Consider the following 19,344-nt stretch of genomic DNA (forward strand, 5'->3'; position numbering starts at 1 on the left):
GGCCCCCCTCAGCCCCTCTCGGAGCTCCCCTCAGGACCCCCAAGGCTCTTCTACCTCCAGGGCCCCCCTCAGCCTCCCCACAGGGTCCCTGGGGCCCTCCTCAGCCCCCCCAGTCTCCCCTCCGCTCCCCCCTGGGCTCCTCAGAGCTCCCCCAGGCCCTCACACCCCGTTTCTCCCCCTGACTCCCGCCACCTTCCCTCACCAACCTCCCCCCAGGCCCCCCAGGCCCTGGGGTTCCCCCCACCCCATCTCTCCTCCTGCTCGCTCCGAGCAGGATCCCCCCCCCGCACAGGTTCGTACAAACCATGACGACCACGAGCTCTGCCCCAGCACCCCCTTTATCGTCCCGGCCCCGACAAACGCTGTCGCCTGCCCGGCAGCGAGTGCCCTCCCCAGGAACGACGCCGGCCGTCACCAGGGCGGGGACATGGGCTGGGGGTTCTGCAGGTAGGACATCACCACGGCCGAGATGGAGAGCCTGCAGCGGGGAGAGACACCAGCCCGCGCCTCAGAGACGCCCCCAACACCGGGACGGCCTCACCGCTGTTCCCTCCACGGGGGCTGCGGCAGCCGGCGCCGGATCCGGAGCTGCTGGCACTCACATGAAGCTGCTCATCATCTGCTTGGTGTCCTCGGAGCTGCGCGAGTTGGCGAAGCTGATGAAGGAGCAGTAGACAGCGATCCAGGCACACCACTTCAGCTGCAGGCGGAGGGGTACGGCGTGGGGACCCCCGGGGACGGGCCCAGAGCCCCCCGGGGACGGCCCCTGAGCCCCCTGAACCTTCCGGGGACGTCCCCTGTCCTCCCTGAACACCCTGGGGATGGTGCCTGTCCCCCCTCGGCCCCCGGGGGATGGTCCCTGTCCCCCCCAAACCCCCCCGGGGATGGCGCTTGTCCCCTCTGATCCCCTTGGGGACATCCCTGTGTCCCCCTTGGCCACCTCATCCTTTCCAAGGGTGGCCCCTGACCCCTGGAGCCCCCGGGGATGGCCCCTGACCCTCCTGGAGCCCCTGGGGACAGCCCCTGTCCCCTCTGATCCCCTCGGGGACACCCTTGTGTCCCTCTGGTACCCCCCTTGGCCACCTCATCCTCCCCAGGGATGGCCCCTGTCCCCCCTCGTCCTCCCCGACCCCCCCAGGGACAGTCCCCAGCCCCCCCGCCGCCCCCCGCCGCCAGAGCCCCCACCTTGAGCATCAGCCCGCACATGCTGAAGACCATCCCCAGCAGGTTCATGTAGTCGGGCGTGGGGTCCTCCAGCGCCGGGTTGGTCTCGGTGGCCGGCGGCTTGTACCTGCGGGCCGGCACGGGGACCCGGTCCCTCCCAGTGCCCCCAGTCCCTTCCCGTCCCCCCCGGTCTCCCCAAGCCCCCCCCCGCTGCCACCTGGTCCTTCCCCCCCACCCCCGGTGCCCCCCAGTCCCTCCCCGTCCCCCCCAGTCTCCCCCAAGTCCCCCCCGCGCTGTCCCCTGGTCCTTACCCCCAGCCCCGGTGCCCCCCAGTCCCCTCCCAGTGAACCCCCAGTCCCTCCCTGGCCCCCCCACCCTCCCCCAAGTCCCCCTCGATCCTTCCCAATCCTCCCCGGTGCCCCCCGGTCCCTGCCCGTCCCCCCCAGTGTCCCCCAGTCCCTCCCCGTCCCCCCCAGTCCCTCCCAGTGCCCCCCCATCCTCCCCGGTTTCCCCCAAGTCCCCCAAGTCCCCCGCGGTCCCCCCTGGTCCTTCCCCGGTGCCCCCCGATCCTTCCCCCCCACCCCCGGTGCCCCCGGATCCTCCCCCCGGTCCCTCCTGGTCCCCCCCCGGTCCCACCGGGCCACCCGCCCCGGCCGCCGCGGGTCCGCCATGCCGCCCCGCCGCCCGCTTCCGCCGCCGCCGGAAGAGCCCCCGCTCCCGCTGCCAGTGCCGCTACCGGTGCCAGTCCCGCTCCCGCTGCCGGTGCCGCCATGGCCTTCCCGCAGCCCCGGCCCGGCCGCCCCGAGCTCCCCCGGCAGCGGGTGCGGACGCTGGAGTGCGGGCAGGGCGCGGTGCGGGCCGTGCGCTTCAACGGTGGGGACCCGGGGGGCAGCGGGGACCGGGGGAGGGGGGAGAGGGGGAGCAGGGGTGGGGGGAGATGGTGACCCGGGGCGGGGGACCGGGGAAGGGTGATGGGGACCTGGGGAGGGGGGAGATGGGGACCGGGGGGCGGGGAGCGGGACAGGGGGAGGTGACGCGACCCGGGGGGGGAACAGCGACCCGGGCCCTGTCCTGGAAGCACCGGGACCCCCCAGCTCCTCGATCCCTTCCCGGGGGAGGAACGGGGGGGGCACAGCACCACTCCCCGTCGCAGGGGACAGGGAAGGGGGTCCGGGCTGCTGTCCCGCGGCTCCTGGGGGGGGGGTGTCTGCGTGGGGCGGGGGGGTCACCGCAGCCCCTCGCTCCCCAGCGGACGGCAACTACTGCCTGACGTGCGGCAGCGACAAGTCGCTGAAGCTGTGGAACCCGCACAAGGGCACGGCGCTGCGCACCTACCAGGGCCACGGCTACGAGGTGCTGGACGCCGCCGGGTAAGGGCGGGGGGCTGCGGGGACCCCCACCCCCTCAGCCCCCCCAGCCCCCCCAGCCCCGCTGACGGGCTGCCCCCCCCCAGCTCCTTCGACAACAGCCAGCTCTGCTCGTGCGGGGCCGACAAGGCGGTGGCTCTGTGGGACGTGGCCACGGGACGCGTGCTGCGCAAGTACCAGGGGCACGCAGGGGTGAGCGGGGGGCTTGGGGGGGGGGCTGCGGGCGGGGGGCTCAGGGGGGCTGGGTGGGGGCTCAGGGGGGCTGGCACTGACCCCCTGCCCCTCCCACAGAAAGTCAACTGCGTCCAGTTCAATGAGGAGGCCACCATCATCGTGTCGGGTAAGGGAGCGGTGGCGGGAGGGGGTCCTGCCAGTGCCAGCACCCCCTGAGACCCCCTTCCTCCCCCCCCCGCCCCCCCCCAGGCTCCATCGACTCCACCATCCGCTGCTGGGACTGCCGCTCGCGCCGCCCCGACCCTGTGCAGGTCCTGGACGAGGCCAAGGACGGCGTCTCCAGCGTGAAGGTCTCCGACCACGAGATCCTCTCGGGGTGAGGCCGGGGCCGCCGGGGGCGGGGCCGGGGCCGGCGGGACCCCCAGGGCTCACCCCCCCTCCCCCCAGCTCCGTGGACGGCCGTGTCCGCCGCTATGACCTGCGCGCTGGCCAGCTTTACTGCGACTACGTGGGCAGTGAGTGAGGGGCTGCGGGGGGGGGGGCCTCTATGGGGGGGCTCCCCGGGACCCCCCCAAACCCCCGCCCGCCCCAGGCCCCGTCACCAGCGTCTGCTTCAGCAAGGACGGGCAGTGCGCCCTGGCCGCCAGCCTGGACTCCACGCTGCGCCTGCTCGACAAGGAGACCGGCGAGCTGCTGGGCGAGTACGAGCCCCCTCCCCGCGCCCCGCGGACCCCCGGGGGGGGCTCCTGCTCACCCCGACCCCCCCCCCGGACCCCCGCAGGTACACGGGCCACCGCAGCACGACGTACCGGCTGGACTGCGTGCTGAGCGAGCGCGACACCCACGTGGGCTGCGCCTCGGAGGACGGCAACGTCTACCTGTGGGACCTGGTGGAGGTGAGCGGGCGGGGGGAGCCGCGCCGGCGCTGGGGGGGGGGTCCGGGGAGCCCCCCCCCCCCCCACTCCTCCCTTCCTCCGCAGGGGTCTCTGGCACTCAGCCTGGCCGTGGGCCGCGGCGTGGTGCAGTCGCTGGCCTTCCACCCCCGGCTGCCATGCCTGCTGGCCGCCACGCAGGGCCAGGTCCAGCTCTGGCGCGAGGAGAGCTTCCAGCCTGAGGGGGACGGCGCCCCGTGAGCGCGGCTGGGGGGCCCCGCGACCCCCCACCGCGAGGAATAAAGCCCCCATGTGAAGGAACCGCAGCGGTTTATTGAGAGCGGCGCACGCCCCTGCGCAGCTCAAATAAATACAGATGCCGGGGGGGGGGGGAAACAGGCAGGGGGCTGTGGATAGATGGGCGGGGCTCCCGGGGGGGTCCCAGCTCCCCTGTGTCCCCGGTCTGGGAACTGCTCAGCTCCTGCTCCGCGGACGCCGGCTGTCAGAGAGCCTGGGGGCAGCGAGAGGGGAGCCGCTGCGGAGGTACTGGGGGCTCGGCCCCCCCAAACTGGGGGCTCGGCACCCCTAAATCGGGGGGTCGCCCCTCCCGAGGTGGGGGCTCAGCCCTGCGGCGTCTCGGAGGGGAAGGCTTCGGCTCTCTGGGCGAACGTCTCCGCCACCAGCAGCGGGAACACCAGGGAGGCGTCAGCGTAGACCTGGGCGCAGGGAGGGGGTGAGGGAGGAGCCCCCCCAGCACCCCAAATCCTCCCCCAGCCCCGGGACCCCCGCCCCACCTTGACGGGGGTGGCGTCCATGCGGATCTTGCCCCAGGACACGGCCTCGTCCGGCCGCGCCCCCGAGTCAGAGCCGTCGAACTCCTGCGCCGTGTTGACGTAGACGGAGAAATCGGCGCCATTCCTCTGCGGGGGGAGAGGCAGGGTGAGCCCCCCCACGCCCCCCCCACCGCATCGCGCCCCCCCCCGACCCCTCACCATGAGGTTGGCGTTGGCGATGTGGTGCTTCACCAGCCCCCCGCCCAGGATGATCATCCCCGTCTTCCTGGCGAAGAGGGCCTGGGTGTTGATGAGGCGCAGGTCTGCGGGCGGAGGCAGCGTCAGGGGGGACCCCGGCGTCCGGGGGGCCCAGGAATTGGGGGAGACCCAGGAATTGGGGGGGACACATGATGACGACGACCCCCGGGGCCGTGCTCACCCTCCACGATGTCGAGCACCAGCCCCGGGCGCTTGTAGGAGTGGAAGAAGATCATGTCCCCCAGGGAGCCGTCGGTGAGCGCCGGGCTCAGCACTGGGATGTTGTTCTGGAAAGGGGACGTGGTGACGGGGCGCGGTGACACCCCCAGGACCCCCCTTGGACGGCACGGGGACCCCCCGGGACGGCACCGGGACCCCCTGAAGCCGTCCCCCCCACCGTCCCCACCCACCTTCTGCGCCCAGTAGCAAACCGAGTCGGGGTTGTTGATCTCCTTGCCCAGCCGCGCGATCATCCTCGAGGGTGTCCACCGCGCGCCCTGCCGGACCACCACGCTCAGGACCCTCAGCCGGGAGGACCCCGGCGTCCGGACCCCCCCCCCCCCGTGCCCCTCAGCAGCCAGGGGGGACCCCGGTGTCCGGTCCACCCCCCCCCCCCCCGACCTGTGTCTCCTGCTCGTCCACCATCTGCTCCAGGATGGGCATCAGCCAGTCCTCGAACTTGCAGTAGTTGTCGTTGGGCACCAGCAGGTTCCCGATGCTGGGGAGGGGACGGGCTCAACTGCAGAGGGGACCCCAGCGCCGGGGACGGGCCCCCCGCGCCCCAGCACCCCGTACCGGTTGATGCCGCTGCGGCGCAGGTCCTGGCCCCGCAGGCTGAAGTCCCCGATGTAGGTGGGCGCCAGGCACTTGATGAGATCTTCCTCCACGCCACCCGCCGTCGTCACCAGCACGTCCACCTGCCCCGGCGCAGGCGTCAGGGCCTCGGGGACCCCCGAGCACCCCCGGGATGCGGCGGGGGGGGGGTTCGGGGCCGGGGCTGAGCCCCCAGAACCGCCGGGACCCCCACATCCCAGAGCGGCCAGAGGGACAGCGCGGGGACCTCAGGACACCCCGGGGAGGGACACACCCTCCCCCCCGGGAGCCCTGCGGGGAGCTCGGGGACGGCCCGGGGAGTGACACCCCCCCCGGGAGCCCTGCGGGGAGCTCGGGGACACCCCGGGCAGTAACACACACACCCCACACCCCCCCCCGAGAGCTCTGCGGGGAGCTCGGGGACGGCCCGGGAAATCCCCGGGGCCCTGGCGATGCCCCCCCCCCCCCCCCCCCGCACCATGTTGTGCTGCACCAGGTAGCGGATGCTCTCGCGGACGCCGGAGCTGATGAGGTTGGAGGTGAAGCCCAGGAAGATGGTGCAGCCCGAGGGCGGCCGCGGCCCCCCCAGCCCGGCCTGGCCCCGCTCCTCCTCGCTCAGCGGCTCCAGCTTCGCCGCGATCTGCGGGGCGGGTGGGGGGGGGTAGTCAGGACCGGCTCCGGACCCCCCCCCGAGTCCCCCGAGCCCCCCACCGGCCCGCACCATCCGGTGGATCTCGGCCACGGCCTGGGCGAAGCTGGTGGCCTGGAAGCCGGTGGTGCGGAAGGAGCGGAGCAGCGCGGCGTGGTCCGGGCCGCCGGAGAAGTCGTAGCCGCGCACCGGCAGGCTCTCGGCCGGGAGGGGCCGGCTCGGCTGCAGCACGGCCCGCAGGGCCTCGGCCGGCGCCTGCCCCGGGCCCGCCATCCGGCTGCGGCCGCCTCACCGCCGCTGCGCGCCGCCATCTTGCCCCGCCCCCTGCGCCGCTCTGCGGCTGCGCGCCGCCATCTTGCTCGGCCGCCCCAGTGCCATACAGCTGCGCGCCGCCATCTTTACGGGTGGACGGTGGCCGCGAAGGGGCAAGAGAGTCCGGCAGCGAAACGTCCCGGCTTCGGGGATAGCGCTGGACCGGGGTCACCCCAAAACCGCCCAAATTCGCCCCAAAACCGCGGACGCCCCCGCGGGGGGACGCAACCTCCGCTCCAGTCAAATCCTTTTAATACCCACGAACAGGCAGCGGCTCCCAGCCCCGCCGAGGGCCCGAGGCCGTCTCCTCCCTGCCGGGGGGTGCGGGGGGCACCCTTGCCGGAGCCCCCCGGGGCGGGCAGCCCCCAGCCCCGGCCGTGCCTCAGGTCCGGAGCCGCCACACCTCGACCGAGAGCCCTCCGGAGGCGGCTGCCACCACGTCGCCCTCCACGCTGATCTTGGGGGTGAGAGGGGCATCAGGGGGGCGGTGGGGGGACACCCCCTGCCTCTGGGGACACCCCCTGCCCCAGGGAGCCCCCGGCGTGAGGACCAGCACGGCAGAGGCTGCGGTGGGGAAGCCGTGGTGGTTGCACACGCATGTGCACGGGGGGGGTGCAGACACACACGTGTGCATGGGGGGGTGTGCAGACACATGCGTGTGCGCGGGGCTGAGCGCCTCCTCACCCCATTGAGCACGTCATCGTGCGTCCAGGAGCAGATGGTGCGGGGAGGGTCCGTAGGGACGTGTATCTGCAAGAGAGCCAAAGCCGCTCGCAGCTCACCAGCCCCGCCGAGGGGGCCAGCAGGGCCCCCCCAGCCCCCCGCAAGGACACCCCAGCCCGGCGCCGCGGGACGGGGACGCAGGGACCCTCACCCGCAGCGTCCTATCGGTGGACGTGGTGTAGAGGGACCCCAGCGAGTGCCAGAGCCCCGTGATCTGCAGCCGGTGCCCCACGTCGAAGTACTGCGGGGGGGGGGGGAGAGGCACAAAAACCCAACGGTGAGGCATCGGGGGGCTCCCTGCCCCCCCCCGCCCCCCCCCAGCCCCTCGGGGTCCCCACCCGGGCAGGCTGGAAGCTGCCGGCGCTGTTCCCGAAGACGTACACCCGGCCCTGGTTGTCCCCGGCCCAGAGCTGCGTCCCCCGGTATGACATGCAGAGCAGGTAGTTCTCCAGCTGCGGGGGAGAGGCCGGGGGCTGCAGAGGGGGCTGCAGCCCCCCGCCCGCCCTCCCCGGCTCGGGGCAGCTGCGCCCACCTGCAGCCGCTGCAGGACCCCGTCGGCTCGGCGGTCGAAGACGACAAGGGTCCGGTCCTCGCTGCCCGACACGATGAGCTGGTCAGCAGCGGCCAGCGAGAGGACAGCGCTGGCGTGGGGCTTGTAGCTGCGCACCAGGGCCTGCCCGGCTGCGGGGGGGCGGGGGGCTGAGCCGCGGGGCCCCCCCCGCCACCCCCCGTCCCCGCCGGGACCCCCAGCCCGAGCAGCACCAACCTCGCGGGTCGTAGACCGTCACCGTCTTGTCGTAGGTCCCGGTGACGAGGACGTCAGGGCAGTAGCAGAGGCACAGCACCGCCGCCTTCTCCCTGGGCGAGGGGGGGCCGGGATCAGCCAGACCCCTCCCCGCGGCCTCCCCAAGACCCCCGGGCCCCCCCCGTTACCTGATCTCCCCGACCTGCTGTCCCTCGGCACCCAGGTCCCACAGCTTCACCGTGCTGTCCCAGGAGCCCGAGCACACCGTGCTCTCCCGAGAGGCCAAGCACCAGACCCAGCCCTGCCGGGAGACCCCAGACCCAGGTCCCAAATCCGCGCTGGGACCCCCAGCGGCTGCCCGGGGTGGGGGGGGGGATGGAGGGGGGGGGGGCAGCGGCCCCCACCTTGTGCGTCCCGTTGCGCTCGGTGCCCAGCGCCTTCACCAGCACCTTGCCGGGGGCCTGGCCCAGCTGCCGCAGGTCCCACAGGTTGACGTTGCGGTCGCGGGCGCCTGAAACACAGAGGGTCCCTCCCTGCTGGGCAGGCGGTGGGCATGAGGGGGAGGAGGGACCCCCCCCGAACCGGGGAAAACCCCCCCCGAACCGGGGGAGGCCCCTCGGAACCGGGGAACACCCCCCCCCCATCCCCCAAGAACCGGGGGACCCCCGGCCCGGCGCATCCCCACCTGCAGCAGGAGGACGGAGTCGACGGAGGCGAAGTGCCCCTCGTCCAGGGAGAAGTGCTCCATGGCGGCCCCCGCGCCCCCCCAGCGCTGCAGGTGCTCCTCGAGGTCCACGCAGGCGGCCGCCCAGTCGAACCCCTCCTCTGCGGGGGAACGGGGGTGCGGGGGGACCCCCAGAGTGAGGGGGGAGCAGAGGCACTTGGGGGGGGGTCCCCAACGCAGCCCCTTCATGCCCCGCAGCCTCCACAGGGTCAGCAGAGGCGGGAAATGGGGTGTTGGGGGGGGGGGATTCCAACCCACTGCCGGGAAATGGGGGGGGTGGAAGGGCTCCCCAGTTTGACACCGGGAAATAAGGGGCACGGGGGGTCCCCAAATCCCACGTTCACGCCCCGCAGCCCCCAGGGGGTTGGCAGAGCCAGGGAAGTGGAGCAGGGGGGGGCTCCCAATGCCCCGCGGGGGGACGCTGGAGCATGGGGGGGGGGGGGGGGGGTCCCAACGCCCCACGGGGGGACGCTTTGCCGTTCCCCCCCCGGGGCCCCCCCCCGGACCCACCTTCCAGCACGGGCAGGGGGCCGCGGGCGCGTCGCTGCAGACGGAGCCGCCAGGCCACGGCGTCGCGGGCCACGTCCCGCAGCGCCCGGCAGACGCGGGGCAGCACCACCCGCACCTCCCGCGCCCCCAGGTACCCGCAGATCTCCAGCAGCAGCTCCAGCGGCAGCGCCAGCAGCCCCCCCGCCCCTCCTCCACCCGCCGCCGGCCGCTTCAGCGCCGCGGGGGGGCGGGGGAGGGGCGCGGGGGGGCCGGGCCCCGCGGTCGGGGCGGCGGGGGGCGGGGGGGGGGGGGCCGGGGGGGATCCCCGGGGCCCGCAGCCGGGTCACGTACTCCTGCGCCTGCTGGTCGGGGTCGGCGGGGGCCCCCTCCATGCCTGGGGGGGGGGGGGAACGGGAGGGGGGGGGTCAGCACCGCGACCACCGGGGCTCACCCCAAACCGGGAACACCGACACCGCGGGCCCCCCGGGACCGGGACAGCCCCTCCCCAACCGCTTCCCAGCCCCCGAGGCCGGGCCCCCCCGCAACGCGACGCCCCAATCCCAGCCACGCCCCGAGCTCCCGGTACCGGGACCCGCCCCGACACCCGAGCCCCCCCCAGCCGCGGTACCGGGACCCCTCGAAATCCCCGGGCCCGGTTCCCGCCCCCCCCGCTCTCCCGCCCTCGCCAGGCCCAGGTCCCGCCCCTCCCCGGTACCGGGGCGCGGCCCGGTCCGGCCCCGCCGCGTCCCGTCGCCACGGCCACGGGGGGATCCGCTTCTGGCGCGTCCCCCACGTGACCCGCGCCTCGCCCAATGAGAACGAAGCACGTCGCGACGTCATCCAGCGGCGCCGGAAGGGAGACACTGTGCGGCAGCCGCGGTACCGGGAGCTGCCCCGGGGCGGGGGGAGCGGCCCCTCCCCCCGCTCCAGCCCCCCCCCAACTCCCCCCCGGCGCGGGAACAAACGGCATCGAGACGCGGGACGGCGACAGCGGACTCTCTTTACCGAGCGGGGACGCGACAGAACCGGGCCCCCCGCCCCGCCCGCCCCCCCCGCCGGTCCCTGGGGGACGCCCCCCCTCTTCCCCCCCGTAAACGGTAAAAAACGAACAAAACGGGGAAAAAAAACCACAAGAAACGTGGCACCGACTCGCTGACGATTAAGCAAAGGGCGGCGGCCCGCTCCCCGCCCCCCCCCCCCGCCCCGCTCTACACGTTCCTATCGGTTCATCGCCGTGCGCGTGCGTGCGGGGGCACCATGCGGGGGGGGGCCGGGAACACCCCACAGGGGAAAAAACGGGGGGGCTCAGGTCACCTCCCCCCCCCCCCCTTGCCACCCCGGTTTTGGACCCTTTAGCCCCGGTTTTTCCTCCCCCCCTCCCCCGGGTTTTGGGGTGCCCCCCCCGCCCCCAGCCCTGTCCTCCCCCCTCCCTCCCTTCTCCCCCCGGGGGTGAAACCGATCCGGGGCCCACCCCCCCTCCCCCGGGGGGGGGCTGAGGATGGGGTGGGGGGGGGTGGGGGGCCCCCCCGCGGCTCCTCCCGCCCCCCGAACCCCCCCGGGCGCGGCGCGGGGGCCGCTCGCTCACGGCCGCCGTTCCCGACCCCACGGCCTCCGGCGCTGACCTGCGGGAGGGGGGAGAGGGCTCGGGGGGGGGGTCCATCTATCAGCCCCACCCCCTTTTTTGGGGGTGCCCCCACCTTTTTGGGGGTGCTGCCCCCCCCCCCCCGGACCTGGTTGCGGTGCCTCCGCCCGGCCTAGACCCCGTAAAACGCCGCCAGCCGGTCCTTGAGCAGGGGGGGGAACTGCTCCGAAAACTGCTGCCAGTTCTCCTCACCCACCTGGTCCTTGAAGCCGTGCAGGATCTTTGGGGGGGGGGGGGGGGGGGGGGATGTTAAACAATGAGGGGGGGGGCCCTGCTGAGCCCCCCCGGAGGCAGAGGGGGTCCCCGAGCCCCCCCCTTTTCCCCGCTGACCTTATAGAACATGTCCCGTAGGTCGTCCTTGGGGCTGACCCAGGACGCGACGGCATCACAGAAAAAGATGAAGTCCTGGGGTGGGGGGGCAGGAAAGCAGGGGGGTGATGGGGAGGGGGGGCTGCCCCCCAGGACCCCCCCTCGTTTCGGATAAAGCTGGATTCCCCCCAAAATCTCCCTCTCCAGGGCGGTGGGGGCTGCCCCTGAGCCGCGGGGGGAGCAGTCCCCACTCCCCCCGCAGCTCAGGGGCAACCCCCCCCCCCCCCCTTCCTCCCCGTGGTTAAAAGCAGCCCCCAGCCCCCAAAAAAACAGCGGGTGCCCCCCCCCGGTACCTGCACGACCCCCCCGGGGTTGACCCCGATCATCACGCAGATGCCGCGGAAAGCCGAATCCTTCTCCTCGTTGTCCCGGATGTTACGGAGGGACGTGCACCTTGGATTGGGGAGGGGGGGGGGAAACTGGGGTTCAGACCACCCCCCTTCTCCATCTAGGGGGGTGCGGGGAAGCCCCCCCCCCCCCCAAAAAAAAAAACTCACCAGGGCCGGATGAATTGCTGCAGCATGGGGGCCACCTCCTGCGGGCAGACGAAGCCCAGGCGCCCGATGGTGATGGCTGCGGGAGGAGGGAAGGGGTTTGGGGGGGGCGTGGTGGGGAAACCCCCCCCATAAACAGCCCCCCAGGCCTCAACCCCCGACCTGGGGGTCGCGCTGCACACCCCAGCCTCACCGGTGTTCTCCAGGAGGGTTTTGGGGGTGTTGGGGCGGTTGATGATCTCCACGAGGTTGTTCAGGACCATCTGGACGTAGGGCTGCATCTCCGCCCCTGCGGGGAGGGGAGCGATGAGGGGGGGGTTTGGGGGGGCTGGGGGGGTTTTGGGGGGCTCGGGGGGGGTCGTGGGGGTGCAGAGGCGCTCACCCATCTGCATGCAGATCTCCCCGATTGCCCAGGTCGCGTTGTTGCAGACGGAGATGAACTCAGGGTTGAGGTTGGTGCCCAGGATGGGCATGAACTCGGCTGGGGGGAGGCAGGGTCAGCAGCAGGGCCCCCCCGCGCCCCCACCACATCCTTTGGGGTCCGTTCCCCCCCCCACACCCCCACCACATCCTTTGGGGTCCGTTCCCCCCCCCGAGGGACCCCCGGCACCCACCAATGCAGGGCTTGACATGTACGAAGCAGGCCTTGGTGAGGTCACCCAGGAGGGCGAAGGAGCTCTGCCGCACCTCGGGCATGGTGTCCTGCGGGGAGCGGGGCAGGGGGTGAGCGCGGGGGGCCAGCGCCCCCGGGGGGGGGGTCCCGGGGGGGGTGTCTCTCACCTGCATGCACTGGAAGAGCAGCGTCATGATGTTGCTGCGAGCCACCAGCTGCTCGACGTGGCAGCCGAGCCCCTCAGCCAGCCCGCTCAGCAGGTCCAGCGCCACGATCATGAAGTCCTTGTCGGGGGCCTCGTACTGCTCGGGGTGCTGGTTGTACATCTGCGGGCGGGTGGGGGGGCTGCTGTCACCCCCGGGGGGTCTCCCCCCCACGGCGGGGTCACCCCGCGGCGCCTGGGCTCACCATGGCCTGGGCCAGCGTCTTCTGGACGAGGGTGACGCAGCGCTGGTAGACGGGCTCGCAGTAGGGCAGGAAGCCGCTCTGCAGGGCGGTGGCCACCGAGGACAGGCACTGCGGGTGGGGGGACGGCAAGGGGGTCAGGGGGGGCCGAGGGGACCCCCCCGTGTCCCACCCCGCGCCCCATGCGCACCTCCAGCAGTGGGAAGAGGTCCTTGTCCTCGTCCTTGAGCTCGTTCCACTTCTGGATGAGCGGCGGCATCAGCTTCTGGATGTACTCCTGCGCCGGGAGAGACGCCATCACGGGGGGCGGGACAAAACGCGGGGGGCACAGGGCCGCCCCCCCAGCCCAGGGACCATCAGACCAGAGAGATCCACACCGCGGGTTCGGGATTCGAATGTCTGATGTCACTTGTCATCACCGGTCCTGGCCGGGGCGCGGGGAGGGCCGCGCTATGGGGGTGGGGGGGGAGAGGGGCCCCCCCGGCCGTACCGGCTGGTTGAGGTGGTGGCCCACGGAGTCGGCGAGGGTCCCGATGGCGTCGTAGAGGATCAGCAGGTTCTTGTGCTGGTACTTGCCGAAGGCGAAGACCAGCGTGTCCAGGATGAAGCTGAGGTACGGCACCAGCTCCGTGCACGCCTCCTCCTCCAGCGTGGCGAAGGCGCTGCAGGGGGAGGAAGGGTCAGCAGCCCTCCCCGGGCCAGGGCCGAGCCCCCCGCCAGGTCACAGCACGAATACGCCATCATCGCAGCGACTCGGCGCTTCAGCTTCCTCATCCCGCCCGGAGAAGGGCTCGGGTCCGGCCGGTCGCGCCCCAGAGCCGCCCCCGACGCGCGGCGCCGGCGCCCACCTGCACGCCGCCTCCTGCACCCGCTTGTTGCTGTCGAGGATGCGCTTGAGCAGCTCGGTCATGAGGGGCTTGAGGTACATGTCGGGGGGCTGGCTGACCACCCAGTGGGCGTAGCGGCTCAGGGTCCAGCAGGCGATGGAGCGCACCAGGGCCTTCTTGTCAGCCAGGCATCGGATGAGGTGGGGGATCAGCTCCGGCAGGTACGGCACCATGCCCTGCATGCAGCCTGCGGGCACAGCCGCTGCGCTCAGGGACCCCCACGCCCACCCAGCGCTGCCTCGGCGACGGCGCGGCGCAGCTGGCGCGGCACCCACCCTCCGCGATGGCCCCCAGGACCAGGATGCCCGACTCCTTGATGACCCACTCGGGGTGGAAGAGGAGCTCCTTCAGCAGCGGGAGGAGGTGGGGGAGCAGCTCTTCCCGGAAGACGTTGGCCAGGACATCCAACGCAGCGGCCGAGCACTTCCCTGCCAGGCGGGCAAGAGGGGACGGGGTGAATCCCCTCGCCTCGGGGTCTCACTGACCCCCAGACCCCCCCGGGGCTCGCTGCAGGAGCCCAAACCTGGGGCCGAGACCGCCCCCGGGAAGCCCCTACTCAGGTTCCAGTCCGAGAGCGTGTCGTCGTCGTCCTCCGCGTCGTCGGGGTCCTGTGGCCGCTCCTCCTCGTGCTGCAGCGTCACCGTGCGGGACTTGTGGAAGCGGGGCTTGATGTCCTGCTCGCTGTCGGGAATGGCCTCGTCCTCCTCCACGTCACCCTGCGGGGACGGGGATGCCGCGTCATGCCTCGGGGACCCCCCACCGCCCGCCCGGGGACCCCGGCGCCCACGGATCAGACAGTACGAACACAACAGCCATCACCAGCATCAGCTCCGAATCTGTCATCACGTCCGGGAGGTCTCGGGGCAGCTCCCGCCTGGCCCCAGTCCCCCCAGTTCAACCACTACCGGCCCCACAGAGCTGGCGGAGCGATGGGGAGCCGAGCACTCCCACGCTCCCACCCCGACCTCGTACCTTGAGCAGGATGATGTCGATCTCCGAGTACTTCATGCCGTTGACCAGGATGGGGATGAGCCTGCGGGGGCAAAGGGGGGCAGTGAGGGGCTGGGGAGGCCGGGGGGGCTGGGGGGGCCATCCCGAGCACTCACTGCACCAGGTGGGAGGTCAGCACCTCCTTGCAGATGGGCTGCTCGGCCAGCGTCAGCCAGAACTCGCAGGCCTCCAGCGCCACATTCTCGTCGCTGTCCTGCGTCCGCTGCAGCATGTACTGTGGAGGGGGGGCGGGGGGGCACATCAGCCCCCCCGCCGGCCTGCCCGGGGGTCCCACGGCCGCCGCCTGCCCCCCTGCCTCACCTGGATGATGCTGTGCATGTGGGGGATGAGGCGGTCAATGCGGACCTCCAGCAGCATCACCAGTGCGCGGCACACATTCTTCCGCACCTCGGGGTCCTCGTCCACCGCCAGAGCGAAGAGGTGCTGGGGGGGGAGAGGCGGGATGCGGGAGCCTGCTCAGCGCTGGGGGGCTCGGGGGGCTCCCCCCGCCCGGCCCCTCACCTCAATGAAGGTGTCGATGTTCTCCATCAGCGCCTGAGCGCGGTCCATGATGAACTGGTTGACGCAGGCGATGGCGTGGGACCTGGGGGGGAGATGGTGGGGGGTCCAACATGCTCATTAGCTAATGATGCGGAGCCGGGAGGGGGGGGTTCAGCGCAGCCACCTGCCCCTCCCAGACCCCACGGTGCTGAATTAACTGGGGGGACACATGCAGGGTCCCCAGGGGGTGTTCTGGTGGTGTGGGGACAGGCTGAGCGGGAGCTGCCCAGTCCGGGGGGCCCAAAGCCCGGTGTCACCCCAGCGGGGGCAGGGAAGGAGCCGGACCACCCAGCGGGGGACGGACAGGGACCCCGAGGCGACCCACAGCCAGCGGCGGGGGCACAAATACAGCTCGTTTACTGCCCCGTCTCGTTGAGCGGCCACGTGAACGGCTCTGGGCATGGCCCCCCAACATTCACACCCTGGCTGGGCCCCCCCGACCCCCCGCACCCAACCGTGGGGCTGCAGGGGGCCGCGCATCGCCGCCCCCCTTCCCCCGTGCGCCCGTACCGGATCTTGGGGCTGCAGTGCTTGAAGAACTGGAGGAACTTGGGGATCATGACGTTGAGGGGCCGGTTGAGCGCGTCGCTGTCCAGGAGCTCGGAGGAGTCCTCGCAGATCTTCTGCAGCGCCCCAAAGGCTCCCTGCACGCCGGAGCGGGGGTCAGCGCCCGCCGCGGCCCCCCCGGCCCCCCCGCCCGGCCCCGCGCACCTCGCACGTGTTGTAGTCCTCTGAGTTGAGCAGGTTGCAGAGCTGAGGCAGCAGCTCCGGCCACATCTGGAGCTCGCCCTTGGAGGCGATGGTGGTGATGAGGATGCCTGCGGGGGGGTCGTTAGCGCGGGGGGGGGCCGGGGGGCCCGCGCAGGGCCCCCGCCCCATCTCACCAATGGTGGCCCGGATGAGCGAGGACGCGTCGCCGATGTTGTTGAGACACTCCTGCTTGATGAACTCGGCCACGGGCTGCGGGAAGCTCTGGTAGTGCGCCTTGACGTTGTTCTTCAGGATCAGGCCGCTGAGCGACCGCGTCGGCTCGTCTGGGGGGGTGGTGAGCCGTTAACGGGGGGCTGCAACACGCACCCCCTCCCCTAAAACGGGCGGGCTCAGCTCCCGGCACCCCCCGGAGAGACCGAGCCCTCCCCCACCTTCGGACTTGAGCCGCGTCAGCACAAAGATCAGGTAGTTGTTGAAGTCGGGGAATTGGTTCAGCTGCTTCAGCTTCTGCCCCGGGCGGTTAAGGACGGGGACGAGGACAGGAATGGGGACAGGAACCGGGACGACGACAGGGACCGGGATGAGGACAGAGACACTGCCCTGGGATAAGGACAAGGATAGGAACACCGCCCCATGAGAGGGAAGGGGACGAGGACACCGTCCCACAACAGGGACAGGGATGGGGACCGGGACGAGGACAGAGACACTGCCCTGGGACAAAGAGTGGGATAAGGACAGCCCCGTGACAGGGATGGGCACAGGGATAGGGATGCCATCCAACGATGGGGACAAGGACAGGGATGGTATGAGAACAGGGAGGGGGACTGGGACAAGGGCACTACCCTGGGACAGGGATGGGGACAAGGAAAGGCATGGGGATAGGGATGCTATTCCACGATGGAGACAAGGAAGGGGATGGGGACGGGGACACTGCCCTGAGATAGGGATGGGGACAAGCAAGAGGACAGGGACAGGGATAAGGAAACAGATGGGGACAGGGATGGGGACGGGGACGCTGGCCCATGATGGGGACAGGGACACTGCCCGGGGATGGGGACACGGCCCCACAACAGGGACAGGGAGGGGGACACTGTCCCCAGTTAACGTGGCCGAACCCCCCCCCCCCCTCCCCGCTGAGGGGATCCCCAGCCCCCCCGCGCGGATACATCCTGCACGACGCGCTGCGTGGCCGTGTTGGGGGACTGCGAGTCCTTGAGCAGCTGCAGGACCTGCTGCAGGCCCTGCTCGTCCGGCTGCCAGTCCATGGCGGGGGGCTGCGGGGAGGGGCGTGGAGTGAGGGGCGGCGGGGACCCCCCATCCCCTCCCCCACCGCGGTCGGGCCCGTCCACGTGTCGGGGGGGGAGGGGGGGGCGGCGAGGCTGCGCACGTGGGGACAGGGAAGCCCCGTTAGGGCGCGGGGGGGCATTCGGGGGCGGATGGGGGGGCAGATCTCCCCCTAACGCCCCTCCCCCAGGCTAGACCCCCCCCGCACCCCCCCCTTTGCCCCCAGCCCCCTCCCCCCCTCTGATCCTCCCGCCCCCGCCATCGCCACCCCCCCCGCCCCCCGTCTTCCCCTCAGGCCCCCTCCCCCCTCCCCGCGCCCCCTCAGCCAGCTCCCGACCGGGCCTCCCCCGCCCGCAGGCCCCGAGCCGCCCCCGCCGCCCCCGCCGCGCCGGTACCTGCCGGAGGGGGGGGGGTCCGGGGTGTGTGTGGGGGGTCCCGGAGCGCGGGGGGGGGGTCCCGGGGCGGCCTCGCGCAGCCGGGGGGCACCGGCGCTGCCCGGGGGAGCGAGCGCGGCACGCGGTCCCTGACCCCCGCCGGCCACCGTCCGCCCGCCGCGGGCACCACGTGAGCGCGCGGGAAGGACGGCACCGACTCACGTGGGCCGGGGGCGGGGCCACGTGGGAGAAGGGGGCGGGGCGACTTCGCGCATGCGCGGAGCCCCCCTCCCGCCGCCGGACCGCACCTCCCAGCGCCCCCGCGGCCCGGGCCGTACCATTGCGGGGGCGGGGGGTGGCTCCATGCCTCCCCCGCGCAGGCGCGGCCTGGAAGCGGCGGAACCCGGCATCAACCCCCGTCTGCCGGCTCAAGGTGGGCGGGGCCAGCCGGGCAGGGTGCGCTGGGAGGGACTGGGAGGGGGTTCAGGGTGTGCTGGGAATACTGGGAGGGGATCAGGGTGTATTGGGGAGACTGGGAGCGTGTTCAGGGTGCACTGGGAGGGGATCATGGTGCAGTGGGGGGACTGGGAGCGTGGTCAGTGTGCACTGGGAGCAGATCGGGTGGCAGTGGGGGGACTGGGAGCAGGCATAGGGTGCACTGTGAAGGGTTCAGGGTGCACTGGAGAGACTGAGAGGTGGTTCAGAGTGTGCTGGGGGGAGTGGCAGAGGGTTCAGTGTGTGCTGGGTGGAACTGGGAGTACTGGGAGGGATTCAGGGTACACTGGGGAGACTGGGAGGGGGTCCAGGGTGCAGTGAGGAGACTGGGAGGGGATTCAGGGTGCACAAGGAGAGCGAACTGGGAACAGTGGGTGGCGGAACTGGGACCACAAGCTGTCACGCCCCAGCCCCGCCTGCACACCCCCCTCCCCCAGCCCTCCCCCAGCTTTACGGGGCGAAGCCCCCCAAAACAGGGCCCACTGGGCGATGAGTAAAGGGCCGGAGGCTGGAGCAGGCGGAGCCGGGGGGGGAGACACATGAGCCCCCAGCAGGGGACAGGGACCCAGGGGGGGCTCAGCACCCCCAAACCCACAGCCCAGCCAGGGCAGGGGTGCGGCCCCTCCCCAAAAACACCCACGAGTCGCTCAGCGGCTCCGAAATCTCCGAGGTCTTTAATGCTGCGACAGCGGCCCCTCCGCTCCCCGTTTCGCCGCTTTCTACCCCAAACTCCCCCGGGGCCGGACGGGGGGAGGGGCGGCAGCGGGTTCCGGTGGGCCATGGCAGCTTTGCTGGCCGGCATCAAGTCCTGGTTCCGGCGGGGCGGGGGCAGCGGCCCCGGCACGCAACAGCGTTTATCGGTAGAAAAGGGGCAGGGCCGGCGCCCCCCCCGCCCGCAAACCCCTCTGCCCAGGGCGAGTCCGCGGCTATTTCACCAGGGGCCGGGTTTTGTCGTCGTCGCTGCACTGGTGCGCCTTGTACTTCTTCACCTCCGCCATGTACTTGGCCCAGGCGTCACCTTTACTCGTCAACACCTGTGAGGAAACGAGGGCACATGAGGTCAGCGAGCACAGAACCACCCCCGGCAGCTCCGTGTGGCCCCTGGCGGGGCGGGGGGTCGGGGCCACCCACCTCCTCATCCGTCTTTTGCTTCTTGGCCACCACTCCCGTCTTCAGGGCCAGCCTGTTGCCCCCGCGCCGCCGGCCCACCTAGGGAGGGACACAACTGCCACCGTTACGCACCGTGGGGGTACGGCTGGCAGAGCCCGGCCAGCGTCCGTCCATCCGTCTGTCTACCCGCAGCGTGTGGGCAACACCGCAGCGACCCCCGCTCCTGCCCAGGGGGCCAGTGGCCGCTGCCGCCCCCGAGGTGACGTCCCGTGGGCAGCGGCAGGGCCAGAGCAGCCGTTCCCCGGGGACGGAGCATTCCGGTGCGGCGCGAGGCGGCCTCGCGAGA

The 19,344-nt window shown here is 72.5% G+C and overlaps 5 protein-coding genes and 1 non-coding gene across 13 annotated transcripts; 1 reads left to right on the forward strand and 5 right to left on the reverse strand.

Annotated features, from left to right (window-relative positions):
* Nucleotides 1-320: 320 nt before the first annotated feature.
* WDR83OS (WD repeat domain 83 opposite strand) lies at nt 321-1,893 on the reverse strand. The gene is made up of 4 exons (XM_075412565.1): nt 1,801-1,893; nt 1,186-1,291; nt 603-700; nt 321-478 (listed from the first exon to the last, which is right to left on the reverse strand). The coding sequence occupies exons 1-4, from the start codon at nt 1,833-1,835 to the stop codon at nt 412-414; spliced, it is 306 nt and encodes a 101-aa protein (XP_075268680.1). The 5' UTR covers nt 1,836-1,893; the 3' UTR covers nt 321-411.
* WDR83 (WD repeat domain 83) lies at nt 1,837-3,892 on the forward strand. Of its 4 annotated transcripts, none has more exons than XM_075412561.1 (9): nt 1,837-2,037; nt 2,414-2,534; nt 2,618-2,723; nt 2,823-2,871; nt 2,955-3,081; nt 3,153-3,220; nt 3,298-3,406; nt 3,487-3,601; nt 3,686-3,892. In XM_075412561.1, exons 1-9 carry the CDS (start codon nt 1,935-1,937, stop codon nt 3,836-3,838), a joined length of 951 nt encoding a protein of 316 aa, XP_075268676.1. In that variant the 5' UTR covers nt 1,837-1,934; the 3' UTR covers nt 3,839-3,892. The 4 variants fall into 4 exon arrangements, with proteins under 4 accessions (XP_075268676.1, XP_075268678.1, XP_075268677.1 ...); XM_075412563.1 differs by having other exon boundaries at nt 3,779-3,892; XM_075412562.1 differs by having other exon boundaries at nt 3,327-3,406.
* A 3-nt stretch (nt 3,893-3,895) lies between these two features.
* DHPS (deoxyhypusine synthase) lies at nt 3,896-6,357 on the reverse strand. Its single transcript, XM_075412560.1, has 9 exons — nt 6,143-6,357; nt 5,900-6,061; nt 5,404-5,525; nt 5,230-5,326; nt 5,019-5,105; nt 4,790-4,895; nt 4,570-4,673; nt 4,372-4,497; nt 3,896-4,293 (listed from the first exon to the last, which is right to left on the reverse strand). Exons 1-9 carry the CDS (start codon nt 6,341-6,343, stop codon nt 4,198-4,200), a joined length of 1,101 nt encoding a protein of 366 aa, XP_075268675.1. The 5' UTR covers nt 6,344-6,357; the 3' UTR covers nt 3,896-4,197.
* Nucleotides 6,358-6,617: 260 nt separating this feature from the next.
* Nucleotides 6,618-9,861, reverse strand: FBXW9 (F-box and WD repeat domain containing 9). 5 transcript variants are annotated; one of them, XM_075412559.1, is made up of 12 exons: nt 9,779-9,861; nt 9,313-9,457; nt 9,085-9,263; nt 8,536-8,675; nt 8,255-8,383; nt 8,039-8,151; nt 7,872-7,963; nt 7,638-7,786; nt 7,444-7,557; nt 7,257-7,346; nt 7,067-7,132; nt 6,674-6,839 (listed from the first exon to the last, which is right to left on the reverse strand). In XM_075412559.1, the coding sequence occupies exons 2-12, from the start codon at nt 9,453-9,455 to the stop codon at nt 6,765-6,767; spliced, it is 1,290 nt and encodes a 429-aa protein (XP_075268674.1). In that variant the 5' UTR covers nt 9,456-9,457; nt 9,779-9,861; the 3' UTR covers nt 6,674-6,764. The 5 variants fall into 5 exon arrangements, with proteins under 5 accessions (XP_075268673.1, XP_075268672.1, XP_075268671.1 ...); XM_075412558.1 differs by lacking the exon at nt 9,085-9,263 and having other exon boundaries at nt 6,618-6,839; nt 7,638-7,698; nt 8,255-8,361; nt 9,415-9,457; XM_075412557.1 differs by lacking the exon at nt 9,085-9,263 and having other exon boundaries at nt 6,618-6,839; nt 7,444-7,578; nt 7,638-7,698; nt 8,255-8,361; nt 9,415-9,457.
* Nucleotides 9,862-10,508: 647 nt separating this feature from the next.
* Nucleotides 10,509-17,562, reverse strand: TNPO2 (transportin 2). Its single transcript, XM_075412552.1, has 25 exons — nt 17,415-17,562; nt 16,902-17,009; nt 16,167-16,242; nt 15,909-16,058; nt 15,736-15,842; nt 15,535-15,668; nt 14,986-15,067; nt 14,785-14,907; nt 14,580-14,698; nt 14,446-14,506; nt 14,030-14,189; nt 13,749-13,901; nt 13,435-13,660; nt 13,077-13,248; nt 12,777-12,863; nt 12,590-12,697; nt 12,349-12,507; nt 12,183-12,270; nt 11,951-12,049; nt 11,762-11,857; nt 11,572-11,647; nt 11,368-11,467; nt 11,036-11,110; nt 10,794-10,925; nt 10,509-10,685 (listed from the first exon to the last, which is right to left on the reverse strand). The coding sequence occupies exons 2-24, from the start codon at nt 16,998-17,000 to the stop codon at nt 10,818-10,820; spliced, it is 2,658 nt and encodes an 885-aa protein (XP_075268667.1). The 5' UTR covers nt 17,001-17,009; nt 17,415-17,562; the 3' UTR covers nt 10,509-10,685; nt 10,794-10,817.
* Nucleotides 14,259-14,325, reverse strand: LOC142360402 (small nucleolar RNA SNORD41). Its single transcript, XR_012762995.1, has one exon. It is a non-coding gene; the product is annotated as a small nucleolar RNA SNORD41 (small nucleolar RNA).
* Nucleotides 17,563-19,344: the final 1,782 nt, after the last annotated feature.

This window comes from Opisthocomus hoazin, unplaced genomic scaffold, assembly GCF_030867145.1.
Source record: "Opisthocomus hoazin isolate bOpiHoa1 unplaced genomic scaffold, bOpiHoa1.hap1 HAP1_SCAFFOLD_115, whole genome shotgun sequence".
NCBI lineage: Eukaryota > Metazoa > Chordata > Aves > Opisthocomiformes > Opisthocomidae > Opisthocomus > Opisthocomus hoazin.

Coding starts and splice junctions, on each gene's coding strand:
- WDR83OS (XM_075412565.1), bottom strand. CDS start 1,835: ATGGCGGACCCGCGGCGGCCGGGGCGGGTGGCCCG. Junction 701..1,185: donor TGTGCGGGCTGATGCTCAAG/GTGGGGGCTCTG, acceptor CTCCGCCTGCAG/CTGAAGTGGTGTGCCTGGAT. Junction 479..602: donor CAGATGATGAGCAGCTTCAT/GTGAGTGCCAGC, acceptor TCCCCGCTGCAG/GCTCTCCATCTCGGCCGTGG.
- WDR83 (XM_075412561.1), top strand. CDS start 1,935: ATGGCCTTCCCGCAGCCCCGGCCCGGCCGCCCCGAGCTCCCCCGGCAG. Junction 2,872..2,954: donor GGCCACCATCATCGTGTCGG/GTAAGGGAGCGG, acceptor GCCCCCCCCCAG/GCTCCATCGACTCCACCATC. Junction 3,221..3,297: donor TTACTGCGACTACGTGGGCA/GTGAGTGAGGGG, acceptor CGCCCGCCCCAG/GCCCCGTCACCAGCGTCTGC.
- DHPS (XM_075412560.1), bottom strand. CDS start 6,343: ATGGCGGGCCCGGGGCAGGCGCCGGCCGAGGCCCTGCGGGCCGTGCTG. Junction 5,526..5,899: donor ACCTGGTGCAGCACAACATG/GTGCGGGGGGGG, acceptor GCGCCGGGGCAG/GTGGACGTGCTGGTGACGAC. Junction 5,327..5,403: donor CGCCGCAGCGGCATCAACCG/GTACGGGGTGCT, acceptor TCCCCTCCCCAG/CATCGGGAACCTGCTGGTGC.
- FBXW9 (XM_075412559.1), bottom strand. CDS start 9,455: ATGGAGGGGGCCCCCGCCGACCCCGACCAGCAGGCGCAGGAGTACGTG. Junction 8,152..8,254: donor AGCGCAACGGGACGCACAAG/GTGGGGGCCGCT, acceptor GTCTCCCGGCAG/GGCTGGGTCTGGTGCTTGGC. Junction 7,964..8,038: donor CAGCAGGTCGGGGAGATCAG/GTAACGGGGGGG, acceptor CCCCTCGCCCAG/GGAGAAGGCGGCGGTGCTGT.
- TNPO2 (XM_075412552.1), bottom strand. CDS start 17,000: ATGGACTGGCAGCCGGACGAGCAGGGCCTGCAGCAGGTCCTGCAGCTG. Junction 14,699..14,784: donor ACATGCACAGCATCATCCAG/GTGAGGCAGGGG, acceptor CCCCCTCCACAG/TACATGCTGCAGCGGACGCA. Junction 12,050..12,182: donor ACATGTCAAGCCCTGCATTG/GTGGGTGCCGGG, acceptor GCCTCCCCCCAG/CCGAGTTCATGCCCATCCTG.